At 46.3% G+C, this 16479-nt stretch overlaps 1 protein-coding gene across 2 annotated transcripts in view; it reads left to right on the forward strand.

Moving 5' to 3' along the window:
- The first annotated feature begins 6206 nt into the window (after window positions 1-6206).
- The window catches only part of RNASEH1 (ribonuclease H1), a 797310-nt gene continuing 787037 nt past the window's right edge, over window positions 6207-16479 (forward strand). Inside the window, exon 1 of one of the 2 annotated variants that reach the window (XM_078647871.1) lies at window positions 6207-6457. In XM_078647871.1, coding sequence (XP_078503997.1) covers window positions 6327-6457 — 131 coding nt within the window. In that variant the 5' untranslated portion in view covers window positions 6207-6326. The remainder of the gene's footprint in view (window positions 6458-16479) is intronic. The other variant, XM_078647872.1, reaches the window with a different exon arrangement.

Consider the following 16479-nt stretch of genomic DNA (forward strand, 5'->3'; position numbering starts at 1 on the left):
AGACAAGAGAGCGTTGCACACAGAAGCAGTATGCACAATGAACAAGTGACAGCCTTTCATAGGAACGCCGATGCCTCAAAGCTGTGGCAGCATTGATAAACCAGCATCTACGGGCACACGGACAGCGGGAGGGGGGGGCGGGAACGGACAGCGGGAGGGGGGGCGGGAACGGGCACACGAACAGCAGGAGGGGGGGCAGGAACGGGCACACGGACAGTGGGAGGGGGGGCGGGAATGGAGAGCGGGACATTGCGCAACCCACCCCTGCAAAGGACACTCTCGAAATGGTGAAAAACAAAGCTGTAAAAAAAAAAAAAAAACACCACCCACCGCCGCATGACGATCGCAAGGGGGCGGGATGAGTAAAAATGGCCGGAACGCCCACAAATCTGCTCCGGCCATGACGGACAGATCTCTGTTCCAATGGCTAGCCTCCATTTATGGAGCTAGCCAATGGAACAGAGGGCCGGGACATGAGTACACATCTCTAGACATAAGCTTTCGCCTTGCGCAGAAAGTCTGCTGCGCAGCCTTTCGGCGAGGCGAAACCTAAAAACCTACATCGAGTAATGTCATCATGTCAGGAATCGCGATCCGTGGCGCCTACCTAGCGCCTAATGACTACAACTCCCATGAGCCTCTTGTAGTGGGAGGTACTTAATGACATCACGCGCTACAGCGTATGCGCGTTATTCTGTTTGCTTCCTGTTTTCCTCCCCGGCGTCTCGGGGAGCTGGTCTCTCTGTGCTTTGAACTCCCGGATCATGTTCCAGCGATTCAAGTTGCCGGGCGCAGCTCTGAAGGTCGCTGAGTTACCGGCGCGGCTGCGCCTTCTTCAAGACACGGAACGCTGTGTGTCGGCTGACCACGCGTTACCGTGTAGATACAGATTTGCCCGCTGTTCCCCCATTACTTCTGTCTTCCAGCGTGGCGGCGCTTGTGATTCAAGAACGGAACGCTGTGTGTCGGCTGACCACGCGTTACCGTTTATTACACCTGGGGCATTGTGGATCTGTTGCGGAGCATAGTGGTGGGAGCTACATGCTGCCGTGACACTATACTCTTCATTTCTGATAGAGCGGAACGCGGTGTGTATTGTTTGCCACGCGTTACCGTTACGGGATGTTCTCTTCCTACGTGACTAGCAGAGCAAGCTGTGTTTGATTACCACTTGCTGCCGTGTAGTTTTGGATATCCTTTTATTGTGTTTTACAACGGAGGACTGTGGTGGCCACTACGTTCTACCGGTTGTAAACCGATTATCTTTTGTTGGGACTCCAAGTACTATGTTATACAGGAATATGATGAGACAATATTCCAGAAACATTATCTTTGAAGCTGGAGGTGTATAGAGATGAACTGTGCTCATGCCTAATCTCTATTGTTCTATGGAGTATACTGGAACCTCTATCCTTATATTGAAAACTGAGTTTTTTCTTCCTTTCCTGAAGTCAGAGATCTGACTTGTGTGTGTTATTAGCTATATTCCTGAACTGCGGACTGAGGGCTGGTTCTAAGGTTTGAGGTGTGTTGATGGTCATTCAGAAACACTTCTTATAGCGAGAATTTATGAGAGTAGTTGTTTGTTACAGGCATTGCATAACCGTGTCCTTATGTTTATGTCATTTCAGAGCCTTTTGTCCCAGCAGTTCCTTCCCCTTCCCTTTTATCCCTCGCTTAATGGTTCGAGCTCCCTGTATTCTAAGATCAGGGAGTTGGTAACATTAGGAGGTGGACCCCTATAAGCAACAGCCGGATCCTGTGGAGCGTATTCCTGACACATCAAGCATTTAAGTAAGGATGTGGGTCAACGTTTCATACCTTTTAATGTATTCAAGATCGTGGCATTTCTTTAGGACCAAAAAACCCTACTAACTACTAAATGAGGGGCATTTAATATTTGGGTGTAGAAATAAATAACCATACCCTCATCAAATTGCACCAACCGCAACAGGGTTCCTCTGAGTAGGGACCAAGAAAAGGCAGAGAAATTGAGCCAAAAACTCTGGTATGCCGGGACGCTCAATGGCGTTGCGTTCGACTCATCTATCGGTTGCGCAAGTAGCGACCGACCTACCGTCCATGCAATCCGGAGCAGATAATCTGTACAATGGTTGGTATGCACTGTAGTCACTCACATCAATTCCATAAACTTCAGAGGTACTGTCCACAGCACCACCTCATCCACCCCGAATGGGCAAGCGGAAAGTCTGTACGATGATTGACAGGAACTGCAGTCACTCACACACATTTACCCCATCAACCTTTGGGTGAGGATAACCGCTGCAACGTTTGTTGTAATAAAACAAAGTGAAATAATACACCACAGCATACATGCCAACATTTTAGCAGAGGAAAGTAGGGGATTCAAAAAAATAATAGGATAATATATTGGTCCCATTGACCTGAATTGGGTCTATTGTCATGTATGGGACTTGTAAGTATGCTGCTGCAGGATTGGATATTGTAAATGCAAACATGCATTTTTTTCTTTACCCGTCAGGAACACCATACATGCCAACCCTCCCGATTCAGGCGGGAGTCTACCAATTTCAAGGCAAATCTCCTGCCTACTGATTCCTGCATGCAGAAACCCGATTTGAAATACTGAATCTTGATCTTCTGGAAACAAGGCAGCTTGAGCTGGGAAATATATATCCTGAGCCAAAACTTTTTGGCTTTAATTCTTGGAGAGGGAGATTTGAGGGTGTGATAGGCCTCAACATTTAAGTTTTGACAATTTTACATGGTGCCTACAAAACAAAAGAGTTGCGAGTGTGTTTTTGTTTGTGCTATGTGAATAAACTGCCAAAAATGAAATGCTGATTTCCCCTATACATGCCAAAAGACCGATTCAGACAAATTGCCTCTGCTTCAGTCTAAGTCAATGGGGAAAATACAATCTCCTAACTATTTTTTTTTCAATCTTCCACTTGCCTGCTCTAAATTTGTTGCCATTTATGTAGATGACATTGAAGCGGCTGGCTGCAAAGTAAGAAGTGCGTGTGTAGCAGGCTGTCAAGTTTGTCATATTGCTACGTAGGTGACCCATGTCCCGCGAGGGTAATTTGCTCAAATGGTAGAGCGCTCACTTAGCATGCATGAGTAGCGAAATCAATACTCACATTATCAAGGAATGGCCTTTTGCCTTTTAATTTCACAAAACCATGGTTTCAGTCTCAAAATTAAGGATGCAGGACAGTGAAATGTGCTCTGGGTATAGGTGACTCCGCTGAAATTCTTGTATAGAATAGCTGACATGTAAGTGACGTATAGTGTTTGCTGCAGACTACATACATCCAATAGACCCAAATCAGGAGGGAGACTTCTGATTTTTAAACAAACAAAAAAATGCCTTTATTTTAGCTGTCTCCCACCTAAAATTACCTCTGTTTCAATGTTAGTTAATGGGGAAATTAATTCCCAAGATTTCTTTTCATTATCTCCCTCTTTCTTGTTTCGAAATGTTGGCAGGTATGACATTGGTCCGTGGTTGACTAACTTTTTGTTTTGGTATTTGCTTGCTATGTAGTCTAGTTTTTTATTTCACTCTCGCAGTATGAAGCAGTCCTTCGCCGGCAGTACAACGCTTCCTTGTGCTCTATGCATGACCATGTATCTTCCTAATTAACAAACATTGGCAAAACCAATAGGTCCAACCTATGCAAGAGCTGTTGGCTTTGCCAATATGTTTTAGCCGTGTTCTATACCAGTGTGGCTGCTGTTCAGCATGGCTAAAAGTTAGTGGTGGAGAGAAGGGTGAAGTGAAGTGTCGTAGAGTGGCATAGAGTGCTGTGTATTGGAGTGCATAGAGTGGAGATGTGTAGCGCAGCATAAAGTGGAGTGGCGTAGAGTAGACTGATGTGGAGTGCATTGGCGTGGAGTATTGCAGAGTAAAGTGGTGTAGAGTACAGTGGCGTAGACTGCAGCAGTGTAGAATTCAGCGGTTTATAATGCAGCATTGTGGAATGCAGTGGCGTAGATTACAGTGTTGCATAGTAGAGTGAAATGGCGTAGAATGCAGTGGTGCAGACTAGAGTTCAGTTGTGCAGAGTAGAGTGGCATAGAGTGCAGTGACTTAGAGTGGACCAGATTAGAGTGGGGTAGAGCGTTGCAGAGTAGACTATAGTGCCTTAGAGTGCAGTGGCATACAGTGGAGTGGTGTTGGGTGGAATGCTGCAGACTGAAGTGGCGTAGAGTGGAGTGATGGAGAGGACAGTAGCGTAGAGTGCAGTGGCACTGAGTGCATTGGCAAAGAATGCAGTAGTGCAGAGTAGAGTGGCGTAGATTTCAGTGGCGTACAGTGCAGTGTTGCTGAGTATAAAGTGGCTTAGAGTGCATTGACATAGAGTGCAGTAGCATAGAGTAGAGTGGTGTAGATTAGAGTGACACATTGTGGAGTGGTTCTGAGTAGAGTGCTATGGTATAGAGTGCAGTGGCATAGATTTGAGTGGTATAGAGTAAAGTGGCACGGAGTAGAGTGGTGAAGAGAAGAGTTTAATGGCATGGAATGGGTTACAGTGGAGTGGTGTAGAGTAGAGTGGACTGATGTAGAGTGCATTGGTGTAGAGTGTTGTAGAGTATAGTGGCGTAGAGTGCAGTGGCATAGAATTCAGCGGTGTACAATGCAGTGTCCCAGAATGTAGTGGCATTGATTAGAGTTGAGTGGAGTGGTGCTGAGTAAAATGGCACAGAGTGCAGTGGGGTAGAATGCAGTTGTGTAGAGTGCAGTGGTGCAGAGCAGAGTGGCATAGAGAGCAATGGCATAGAGTGGTGCAGAGTAAAGTAGCATAGAGAGCAGTGGCGTAGAGTGATGCAGAGGACAGTATAGTGGCGTAGAGTATCGTAGAGTGGAGTGCTGCAGAGTGCAGTAGTGCAGAGTAGAGTGTTATACACTTCAGTGTTGTAGAGAGGTGTAGGGCAGTGGCATAGACTACAGTGGTGAAGAGTAGACTGCATTGGCATGGAGTGCACTGGAGTAAAGTGCATGGTGGTGTAAAGTAGAGTGACGTACAGTGGAGTAGTGCAGAGTAGAGTGGAGTGTCTGAGACTGGAGTGGTTTAGAGTGCAGTGGTGTATAGCAGAGAGGCGTATAGAGTGCATTGTGATGGATTAGAGTGGTGCAGACTAGAGTAGAGAGGCGTAGAGTAAAGTGGCATAGAGTGCAGTGGTATAGAATGGAGTAATGCAGACTGGAGTAGAGAGCAGTGGCTCAGAGTTCAGTGGTATGGTGTAATGTGGGGTAGTGCAGAGTGTGATGCGGCGTACAGTGGAATATGCATGGTGTGGTAGCAGAGTTCCATTACAGACAACACATCTTCATTTGAAATCACCATTACATTAGCACAGACATACAGTTTCACTGATAAAAGTGTACAGCGCACAAACGATAATGTATGGAAATGCCATCACCGAGTATATTGATTTGTTTTGATCAGTTTTAAATATTTGTTTTCACCACACTTCAAAAGTTCCCAAAAATGTGCTTCATTTGGGATTTTCTTATTCTGAAATATCTGGACTGTACATTTAGAGGCATTTAAATGGTATTGTGTGATAAAAAATAACATTGTACAAACCTGTTTACAGAAATCTGGCACTGGTGGACGAAATCAGTAAATAGAATTTGGGCAAGAGAAGGAAGAAACTGGAGCTGGACATTCTAAAACAAATAGAGCCAGCAAATGTGAGTTACAAACCACAAAGCCAATTGTAAGCAAGGGGCGGAATGTATTCCCAGGAAGTTTTCCGAATGTCACCAAGATGTCGTTAGGACAGCTGGAAATTGTTACTTTCTCCTATTCCTGAGACATTTAAATACGTCTCTTCCATGTATTTCTCCAACTCCTCATCCCGTTGTATTATCTCTACTGAAAATGCTTGTTTTAAATGTCTGATTGTCTTTTGTTTCGAACTGCCACTCTTTTGCAAAAGCGTTCTAATGCTTTCTAATGCTTGAGCCATACTCGCGGTACATTAAATTGCAAAACTAAGTAAAAATGAAATCTCCGGAGAAGGCCAAGACTCAGAGCGCACATCATTCTGAAACTGGGAACAACATTAGCGCGTCATCGTCCCCTGTTTCCATGACTGGTATCCACCTCCTTCTCTTCAATACTAGGCAAATATGGCCGATACTGTGTTCAACGGGTGTGATGCAAATCCACGATTTAGTAGCTCTGGGCGGATCTTACGATGTTGGACCAATCAGCGCGATCTCCGTGGGGGCGGGACCGTTTTGAGTTAGCCGGATGTTTGGGCAGGATTCGAGGGGTGGTAAGAGAAGCGGCTGGACAGGCATGTGCCTTTGATGATGATATTATCCCATGTTGAGTTTCGTTAAGGCTAGACTCGGCTTTTGCTCCCTTGCCTGCGGTCTTTCGCGCGTCTCTCTGCTCGGCAGGATGTTTTACTACGCTGTGCGTGCTGGACGGAAGCCCGGGGTGTACAAAAACTGGTGAGAAGGATATGTCAGGGCTTCACTTTTACTTACAAAATAGAAGTCATTTATATTGAATGTATGTTAATGACGCAGTAAAATTAACACCTTACATCCCAACAAACCTATTCAAACGCGATTTTTGAAGTCCAAATGGCTTTTATTTTCTATGTATGTTATTATTATCCCTGTTATTACCATGTTATTGACTATTATACTGTTCCCATTATCTCTGTTGACGCCTACTGCCCCTACCCTGTCTTTGTGAAGCGCTCTGATATCTGTAAGGATCCTGTTCGCGCTATATAAAACTTTGAATAAAATAAAATAAAATACATTTTAGCTGTCTTCCGCCAAAAATTGCTTCTGCTTTAATGTACGTCAATGGGGAATACATATACCTCTTCCCAGTTTTAAAATGGCCCGCATGCAACACCTGCTACTTATCAATGTATAACATTAAGAGTGGTCTATTTTTGGAAATATTGCACTGTATCGTTTCTTGGGACTTGCTGAGGACAACCAATTAAAAAAAAAATATTTGTTTGAAATACAAAAAAGTGATACAAGTTCACCATGGGAATTTCCTAAAGCTACCCCAAACGAGCAAGAAACAGGCATTGGCATAGCCAATAGGTCTCGCTTTTGGAGCCTTATAAGTATTTAGCTATGCAGCACAATTTCCTTGGTGCAACAACAACTGTTACATGGCTAAACACTTATAAGGTCCCAAAGGCGAGACCTATTGGCTATGCCAATGCTTGTTAACTTTGTTAATTAACCTCACTGATCATTTATACACGTGTTTTTTTAGACCGAGCCAAATGACAACAAATATTCGCTTTGAAAAAGTCCGTAGATGCTAACACTATTTAACAAGCATTTACAATGCAATGGTTTCACCTTTGTTAAAGTTAGAGCTATTGGCATTGCTCTTGACATTATTTTTATTTATGTTTTTTTTAACATAAATAAATGGCATTTTCATTTACATTGCCAACAGCTTAATCTCTCGCAAATGTAAGACATATTGTACCCTACTGGACGAGCTCAGCAGACAGCAATTACTAACACACACACACACACCCAGAGACACACACACCTAGGAGAGCAAGCACAGCGAGGGGGCAGGGAAGCAAGCGCAGCCAGGGGGCGGGGGTTTGAATAAAAAATAAATAAAATGGTGGGGCTGGAAAGAAGCGAGGAACACGTAGTGATATATAGACACGAAGAATAGCACACCAGAGTGAAAGCAAGTAGAGAGATGATGAAGCTGGAATTATGGAAACAGTTGCACATGAGGGAAAGAGAAGATGGGGGAGTAGAGAGCAACACGAAGCATGTGTGGCTGGCCTTTGGGGGGAGAAGCACATAAGGGAGAGAGCATGGAGGGGCTAAAGAAACAATTTAGCTACCTAAATGTGTGCAGCGGAAGAATAGAAGTAGCCAATCAAAAGAGTGGTAAAAAGAGCAAAGAGGCAATGCTTCAGAGAAGGGACAAACACAAGAAGACAAGCCATCCATTAAGAAGCAAGCAAGAGTAATAACAAAGCCAAACTATGGTACGCAATAGCAAAGCTGTAAGCCCAATGTAGGTTTCTGGCATGGTACACATAAGTCTTTGGCCTACAGACAGCTAAAAGCTATCTGGTAGGCAAGCAGCAATAGTACGAAATGTATAAATGAAGTATGAAAAATCCAAGAAACCTCACCACTGTAAACACATTTCAGATGGCAATTGACCAACCAAAGAACATTTTAAAATCAACTGAGAATGTTGAAAGTCATACAAAATCTCATACTCCACGTTATGGTCAGAGCTGCAAACGTTGGAACTATGTTCAAGTCCTGGCATCAGCTCAACATCCTGTGATTATGGATAAATCATTTTATCTTCCCTAAAGTAAAATTAGTTTCCCTAAAATAAATATACATTTGAAATGTTCAATGTGACTGGTGCTTAAGGGCATTGCTCTAGTCAGTGCCTTTGTGATGTGTTCACACTGTATAAAGCTAATTAGACTAACCAGATGGTGGCGCATTGTTTGGGGCAGTTCCGGGGACTAATTGTGATCCCAATCCGAGGCTGCCTCTGGGATATCATGGCTACACTTTTAACTATTTTGGTAAAACTCTCAGGAAGTTTGCGCCGTTCTGGTACCCCCTATCAAGGCTCAATTCTCCGTCTGAGTCATGGTGCTTGTGAAACAGACACGTCTTATTCAGCCGAACACTGCTCCCAGCCACGTGGGTACAGCTCCGTGCAGCTTGGCCTAGCTGTGGGAAGGAGGGCACATCACTCATGCTGCTCGGGTCTGTCTGGGGCAGGCTGGCTCGCTGTTCTGCGGCTTCCCCTGCTCTCGTGGCACAGACCTCGTGCGGCTTGGCACAAAGCATCGCTCTCGGGAGAGAGGCCCAGCACCCGTGCTGTCTGACATGCCTCCCACAACACAAACCCCAGAGAAATGTTTGCTTCACAGCTCCGAACAGGTGTGAAGTCTTTATTCAAGGCCAGGGGCTATCACGGGCGAGAGGAGAGAGATGAGGCTGTGGGGGCAGAGAGCGAAGGGACCAAGAGAAGCTAGAAATGATGAGAGAGAAAGTGGACGAAAAAGGGAAGGCAGTGAGAGGCATGAGAGAGAAAGAAAATGGGACTAACATGAGAGAAAACAAGCAAAACAGAACTTGGTGACGTAACGGGCAGATGGGTATAGAAAGGTGGCGAGGATTTTAGAGCGTAAGAGGAAAAGGACCACACAAACCAAGAAAGAGGAGGGGAGGTAAAGGAGGGCTGGTGAGCCGAGAAGGGCAGAGCAAAGAAAACGAGGGACTGCGACAGAGAACGGGTGCGAGTGGCAGAGAAAGGGATGGGCAGGGTGGAGAAAGGGAGGGGTGTTTCTAGAAAATGCAGTAGGGTAAAAAGAAAATGACGAAAGCAGGCGGCGGGAAGTGGCAGAACGGGCCATAGGAAAGCAACAAACAAACAAACAGGCGAGGGGTGAGGAAAAGAGGCGGAAGTAAACACAGCGCAGCTGGGCCATGGAGGCGGCGGGGTGAGCAGCAGGGTGGGCGAAGGCGGGATGCACGAGTTTAACACATGCTTCCCGTTGGGCTTGACCCGGGGCCTCCAGCAGTAGCGTGGCTCTGTGTGCCGCGAGACAGAGGGAAGTGCTGAGCAGGAAACCCTCCGGCTGGGCCCTGCAGCCACAAGCACAAAGGCCGGTCCAGGCGCGCGGCACAGAGGTAAGTGCTGCACAGGAAGCCCCAGAACCCCCGGGTGCTCTCTTTGATCACAAAGAAAGCCCCACTAGTGAAGAGTTTCTCTTTTCGCGGAGTCTGTTCCCGTCCTGCCTTCGAAGCACGAAGTCGAGTAGGAAGCCTCCCAGTGCAGGGCCTTGGCTTAATTCAACTACTGGAAAGGGGGGGGGGGAAGACACGGAAGCGGGAGGGGCGGGCGGGAACGGACAGCCACAGAAGAGCAGCCAGGGCGCAGCACTCCACTTCGGCCAAAGGCTTTTCCAAAATGACGAAAACATCACGGGACAAAAAAAAAAACGAAACTCCGCCCACCGCCCAATGACGATGCGAAAAGGGTGGAGAGGGAAAAACATTGCCGGAACGCCCACCAGTCGCCTCGGGATTTGACGGACGCCTCTGTTTGCCAATGGCTAGCGTCCATTTATGGAGCTAGCCAATGGCAAACAGAGGCCGTCCGAACATCCATACTGTTGACAAAAGTTTTCGATCTGGGAGGAGCACTTCGTGCTCCTTTCGCCAGGTCGAAACCTAAAAACATTAGCCAAACCACCGATACTATTTCAGAAAATGTTTCGTGCATAAGTGAAATTACCCCTTTGGGTCCTACATAAACGTTTCCGTGTCTGCTACTCAATGACATGCTCTTCACCTTCGGGGGCAGGTTTTTTTTTTTGTAAATCTCCCTAGTTTTCATTAATCTGAAATTAGGGGAAGAGCACCTTTCCAAAAAAGCATTTAATTTGCTTAAAGTACAACAGCAGTGATGACACTAAGGATCAAGCACAGAGAGGAAGAGGGGCGCACCCCATGACTCACCTTCTTTCGCTGAAGTGCTCCAGAGGTCCCCAGGTTTATGGAAATTGATCCTCGCATATGGACTCAGGTCCTCGGTGGAGCTGGCCGCGCAGGGCGTTCCAGAGGTCTTGTGGTGAAGAGGGTACTGCTCCCTGCCCAGGCGCATGCAAGTCTATATATTTTAGGGGGGTGTCCCCAGGAGGATCCTTTGGCAGGCTCACGTTCTCGATGGAGGCCGAGCTGTGGCACTTGCCATCCTCGGCGCAGGGCAGTGTGCGGGTGGTACTTGACCCTGGTGAAGGTGCTGAGGCCAGAGCCCTGGCCTGGCAGCAAGGTTGGAGCGCCTGCAGGCTTGGGAAAGAGCAGGTTCTCTGAACATCTTCCGAAAGCCATATCGGCATAAATGCTGTGCACCCGGCATCCGGATAGCCCATCGTTGCAACTCCGTACTCTGGCTTTGTCCAAGCCCAGGCGAGTAGGCCTGGGCAGGTGGGTAGCTGTCTGCGCTGGAAGGTCCGACTTGCTTGTTTGGTCCTGGCCACCCAGGATGACGCAGCTGGCAGAGGACGAGGAGTCTTTGCCATCAGGTTGGTGCTGATGCTTGAAGGAGCGCAGCAGGGAGTAGTAGGCACAGGCGGGCTGAGTGGCCACCTCTGCTTGCAAGTAGCTGTCTGACGGTACAGATGTTAACACTGCATCCTTGGTGGTGTGGCATCATTTGATCACCTGATCAATGAGGTGAGTGGTTAATATTATGACAGGTGATTGACGTCACGGGTATTATCTTCAGCCAGTCCTGGGTTCTGTCTAGCCACAAACCCAATTAGGTCCCAATGACGTGTGGGCAATGGGAGAGTTGGTTATCTGCCCCACGTGGTGAAACCCATTAGGTCGAGTGGAGTTTCTTTTTGCCAGGTGCGGTAAACAACTCTTATTCCAAGTACATCACATGCTGAATGTATGCGTTCCTCTTCAAATCCCACACGTATCAGAATATACTGAGCTTTCTTATTCTGTAAATGTCAGGGTTGAGCTGCTTAAACGCACCTGAAGAAAATACAGGAAGTGCGGCATTTGCTGCACAACTTATATGTCTGGTATTTTGCTCCGTACTCAGAATCTGGGACTTATGAGGGGAAAAGGCGGGATCAACACACTCTTCACTCTCTCTCAGCCCTCTGGCGACCCTCTCCTGAGGGCCTGGCTTCACTAAATGAACAACTTCCTGAATGTTCATGGCGCCGGCCATCACGTCGTAATATTTAAAGTTGAGTTAGCTAAGCATTTCACTGTCCAGGGAACTCTAGCAACTTTGACAGGTTGAGAGCGATGCCCCCGAAAATTCTGATGGTGGTTGTAGAGTTTTAGAGTTCCTACGTATGGCTTCGCTAATGCGGAGTTAAAACTGAGCATCAAGCAGTGGCCAACATCACTGGTTCTATTGGTGTCTTGAACACACTAACCAATAATCGACAGTCGATTAGACCAGAGCAAAAAAACACTTGGACCACAGATCCCTTTCACATTTTATTGCATTCAGAGATACCAACCACCCCCCTTCACGTCACATTCAAGAAATCTTTTATGATGGCTTGTACAGCTCCACACTGGCACTTCAATACCCACAATGCATTTTGGCATAAGTTTTAAGGAAAGGTTACAAAACCTGTTTTTCATAAGTGGGCTGAAAAAGAAACAGCGTTGCTTTAGTACAAGAAACGAGGGGTGCTGTATGGGGAGCGGGACGCTGTCTAAATTATAGAGGAGGCAGGGGTTCTACTGAAAAGGTACTCTGAGTACCGACCATTCTGTGCCGCTTGCACATCTTTGCTAGTCCCAGGCTTTCCAATAGTTTATTATTATAAGCGCACGTCAACTGTCCAAGGACTACAACTCCCAGAATGCACTGACTAGTTTACCAGAAGCACAAGACTGGCCATGTGAAGTCACAGGCAACCGCACCCATGCTGACACATTTTGTTCTCTGGTAGGGTTGCGGGGCTGGTCTGTATGGACATGGCTGGGGTGGGGGTCACAACAGGTCAGTGTCTTCAAACGTCAGGTGGAGCGGGTTGGGGAAAGCAACGTATATTTCCGGTGCACTCCGTGTACATTGCTTATGTTAAGACCTTATACGAATATCACTATCTCTTTGTGGTGATGCCAAAAGTAGAAACGTAACATGTTGGTAGGAGAAGGTTTCTTAACAAAGGCCTGTTTAAAGGAAGGAGGCACCTTTCTAGGCCCATTAGGGTCAGGGCCCCTTTAAGGGTGCTGGTTTATAAATACAGGTCGGGGAGGGCGGGACTCCCCTTAGCTCGGGCAGAATGGCTTCAGCTGAGCTGGTGAGAGCACCTCAGTAAAAGCCTGTCTTCCCGCCGCCGTGAGAGGGCCATTATGATTTTGTATTCCATTGGTGTTTGAATAGTGCTTACTACCGGAGACGAGACGCTGACTGCCTGTCCCCAGCTGAGGAAGAACTGTTGCTGCTTTCTGCCCTGACGCTGCGCGTGTCAACGCAGCAAACGCCCTCCTTCTGACCTTTGAGGGCGGCTTGTCTCTCCTACCCTCACCCCTTGTGACCCTGCACATCTGGGGCGCCGGATTCCTCTTCGCCTCAGGCTGATCCTACAGTCGCTTGTGGGCATGGCATTTATTTAATTCCTGCATAGATTTATCCTCTTCTGCCCACGATTTTTAATTTATGACGGTCAGTAGCACTGTTTGATGTAGGAAAGGGTACTGAGCTTTTCACCTTCCCACCTGAAGCGCAATCAGTTGGCGGGTCTCACCACAACACTACCTGCCTAGCCAGGTCACCCCCACCCCCCCACAAACCTTTTGTGGCATGGAAGCATCGCTTTCCCATGCTGCACCGCGAGTCTTGGCCTAGTAGGCTGATGCAAAGTGCCCCTGAGCCCTGAATCCCATATTCCATAGTCACCTCGGTGCGATGCCCACCAGAGCTCGGACTCCGCGGCTACCTTGTGGTGTGTAACTTGCATGAAATAGTTCAGTAACGCTAATAAAAACAACCTGAAATTGCTGTGAAATGTCGGTGCTGCGGCTGCAGGGACGTAACTTGTATGGTACAGGCGTGAACAGCCGCAGCATGCCAGATGTGGCCCTCGGGTGCAAGTACAAAATGTAATTGGAGGTACCTTGGCCTTCGACCCCTCGCTGTGCGCTCTTCAGTTAATTTAGTTTTTCGCGCCTAATGCCTCTTTTTGTGCTTGGAGAACTCAATCGTCACCCATTGAATATTCCTGTTATGGCTGGTGGGGGCTGTGCGCCCATTGGTTTGAGTGGCCCATAGCTTCTAGTTCACTGGGCAAAATCGATTAAACGTCACCTGATAACCCGAGGACGCAGTAACGCTTCTTCGGCCCTGAGGTTGTTTGTTTTCTAACAGCAAGGCGTTCATCTCGCCAAGCTTTAACAAGCGCTCGCCAGGCATCCACGGTTTATTTTTGCATCTCACTTCAAAGTGAAAGCCAGATGCAAAAATAAACACGCAGCGGAGCTTGTCTTTATGGGGCCATTTGTTTGAAACACATGGCCCCATAAAGATAACAAAGCTTTTGCGACCAACGTAAATCAGACGAGCCCGTCCAAGTGGGCCATCTGAAAAAGAGAAAAGAATATGTCATCAAGAGCTCTTTCCCAATGCCTGGCCACCGTTTGGCATAAACGGTGACGCCGGCCAATGCGAAAGAGGGGCGGGGCTACTAAAACACATAAAATCTAGCCAACGAGCCTGCGCATGTGTGCAGCCTACGGAGGTGAGACCTAAAAAGAAGGCATGAATCACTCAGCAGGGAGAATACAGGTAACTTAATCCCCAAAGCTTTAGTTACAATTCCAAAACTGGCTTTGAAAGCACACACCAGATACACGGCCTATTAGAAAATGAGATAAATATGGCCACCAAGTGCAAAAATGATTCAGATCGTAAACTGTATGAAGGTGAATGAAACATAGATATGCTGAAGGTAGTAGTAGTCTTTAGAGTGTCTGTCAGCCGTTTCTCCTTCACACCACTTACTGCAGTCTATCATTCAATCACTTATATATATTTTTTTCTGCCACGCTTCTCAAATACTCCATCTGTATCATCTGACACGTCATCTCCTGCCACTTCATCACTATCTTTCATTCTGTCCTTCAGTAGGTGCTTTTTAGTTCACCTCCTACCAGACTGCGTTATCTGGTACGTGAAAGACCTCTTGGGGACTTTCAGAAAGTTGACCTGAGAATGCATTCTGCCCGTGGCTTGCGCTTTGTAACTCACGTTTTCTGGCTTTATTTGCTTTACAAGCAGTCACAAGTGAAGTTACCTTGCAGGCACTAGGACAATGGTTTGACTGGTGCTGTGGCACTGTGGCCAAAACATCTAGGAAGTCCACTGAACACCGATTATTTTGATATTTTACTACTAAACAAGCAGTCACAAGTGCAGTTACCTAGTAGACATTCTGGCCATGATTTGGATGGTGCAGCAGGTGAAGTGGCACATGGGCCAAAAGGTCCAGGAATCCCACTGTATACAGATTGTTGCTATATGTTACTACTAAACAAGTAGTCACAAGTGCAATTACTTTGGTGGTAATAGTGCCATGATTTGAATGAATGATGCAGCAGGTGCAGTGGAACAAGGGTCAAAAGCTTCTAGTAAACCCACTGAACACTGAATATTGCTATATTTTACTATTAAACATGCAGCCAGGAGTGCTTTTTTATGTTCTTTTGAAGACATTGCACCCAAAGTAACACATAGCCTAAAGCATCACTGTAATAAAAGCCGTAACCTGTTGGACTTTTCTGTCTCCCTACACCTTATGTTACATTCAGCGCATTTATATAGCACATTTCGCAGTTATTGTATGGACGTAAAATACTTCTGAATCTAGACACACTAACACCTCGGCAAGGGCATTCTCCATTCTATAACATTAGTACTTCTGGAAACAAAAACTATAGTACTACGTTGTATTGAAAAAGCAAACACTTTTATGGAATGAAAGATGTGGATTGTGTATCAGACTGCATTCCTGGCATGACTTCTGAGTTCTTGTATTTAGTGTCATTTATACCATCGCTGTTGAGAAATCACTCTGTTTTTAGCTGTAAAGGACATTAGTATAGGATCTAGAATGGACCAGTTTCAAAGTTAGTTTTTAATTACTGGTAGGTGTGAAACTTGTCAGGACTCGCTCACTTGATGTCTCAAAGGTAGCTATACTTAAAGTCCTATCACTTAATGTCAACATCTATTTTGCAACTTTACAAGACCTCAAGTCCTAGGGTAAGTCCTTTGTCCCGCCCCACACTGTCCAAGAGAGACAAGGAAGCATCCACTCAGAGAATCATATGTTCCTTTGAGTTTTTTTAAATTTTTGTATTCACCATTCTTTGTCACCATTATAATCCTTGCAGGATACCACAACACTGCATCCTGGTGCAATTGTACAAACGTCTTTCTCACATGAGACATCTTGTGCCTCTCTGCTCTGTAAATCAGAACCCTGTTGCTGTGCTTCAGAGTTTCCTGAGAATCACTGCCTTGCTTATCACACTCTTCTCTTCAATCAAGTCTCTGCAGTAATCACCCTTCCTTTGTGAAGCCAACAAGAGGATTCCCGATGGGAACCCATAACACCTGAAGTGCTTGTTTGAATCTGTGTCTTCTCCAGAAAGTACACTGAACAGGTAACCTGCTCTGACCATATATGTGAAGGTTTCACCATCTGAATGTAGGATACTCTCAGAATCCTCATACTGCCAGAGAGGACCTGGGATTCAGAATCTTCCACTTTTGTATCCAACTGCAGAGTGAAGTAAACTACACAAGCTTTTATAGAAGCGTAGACACTTTCACCTTGAGCAGCTCATTTTATCAGAAAATTCACTTAATCCACGTTACACATTCTCCAACCGTCTGTAATTAATTTCCGTTCTAAATTGCTTAGTGTTGCCTAAAATGCTTT

The sequence above is a fragment of the Lissotriton helveticus genome, chromosome 6 (assembly GCF_964261635.1).
Source record: "Lissotriton helveticus chromosome 6, aLisHel1.1, whole genome shotgun sequence".
NCBI lineage: Eukaryota > Metazoa > Chordata > Amphibia > Caudata > Salamandridae > Lissotriton > Lissotriton helveticus.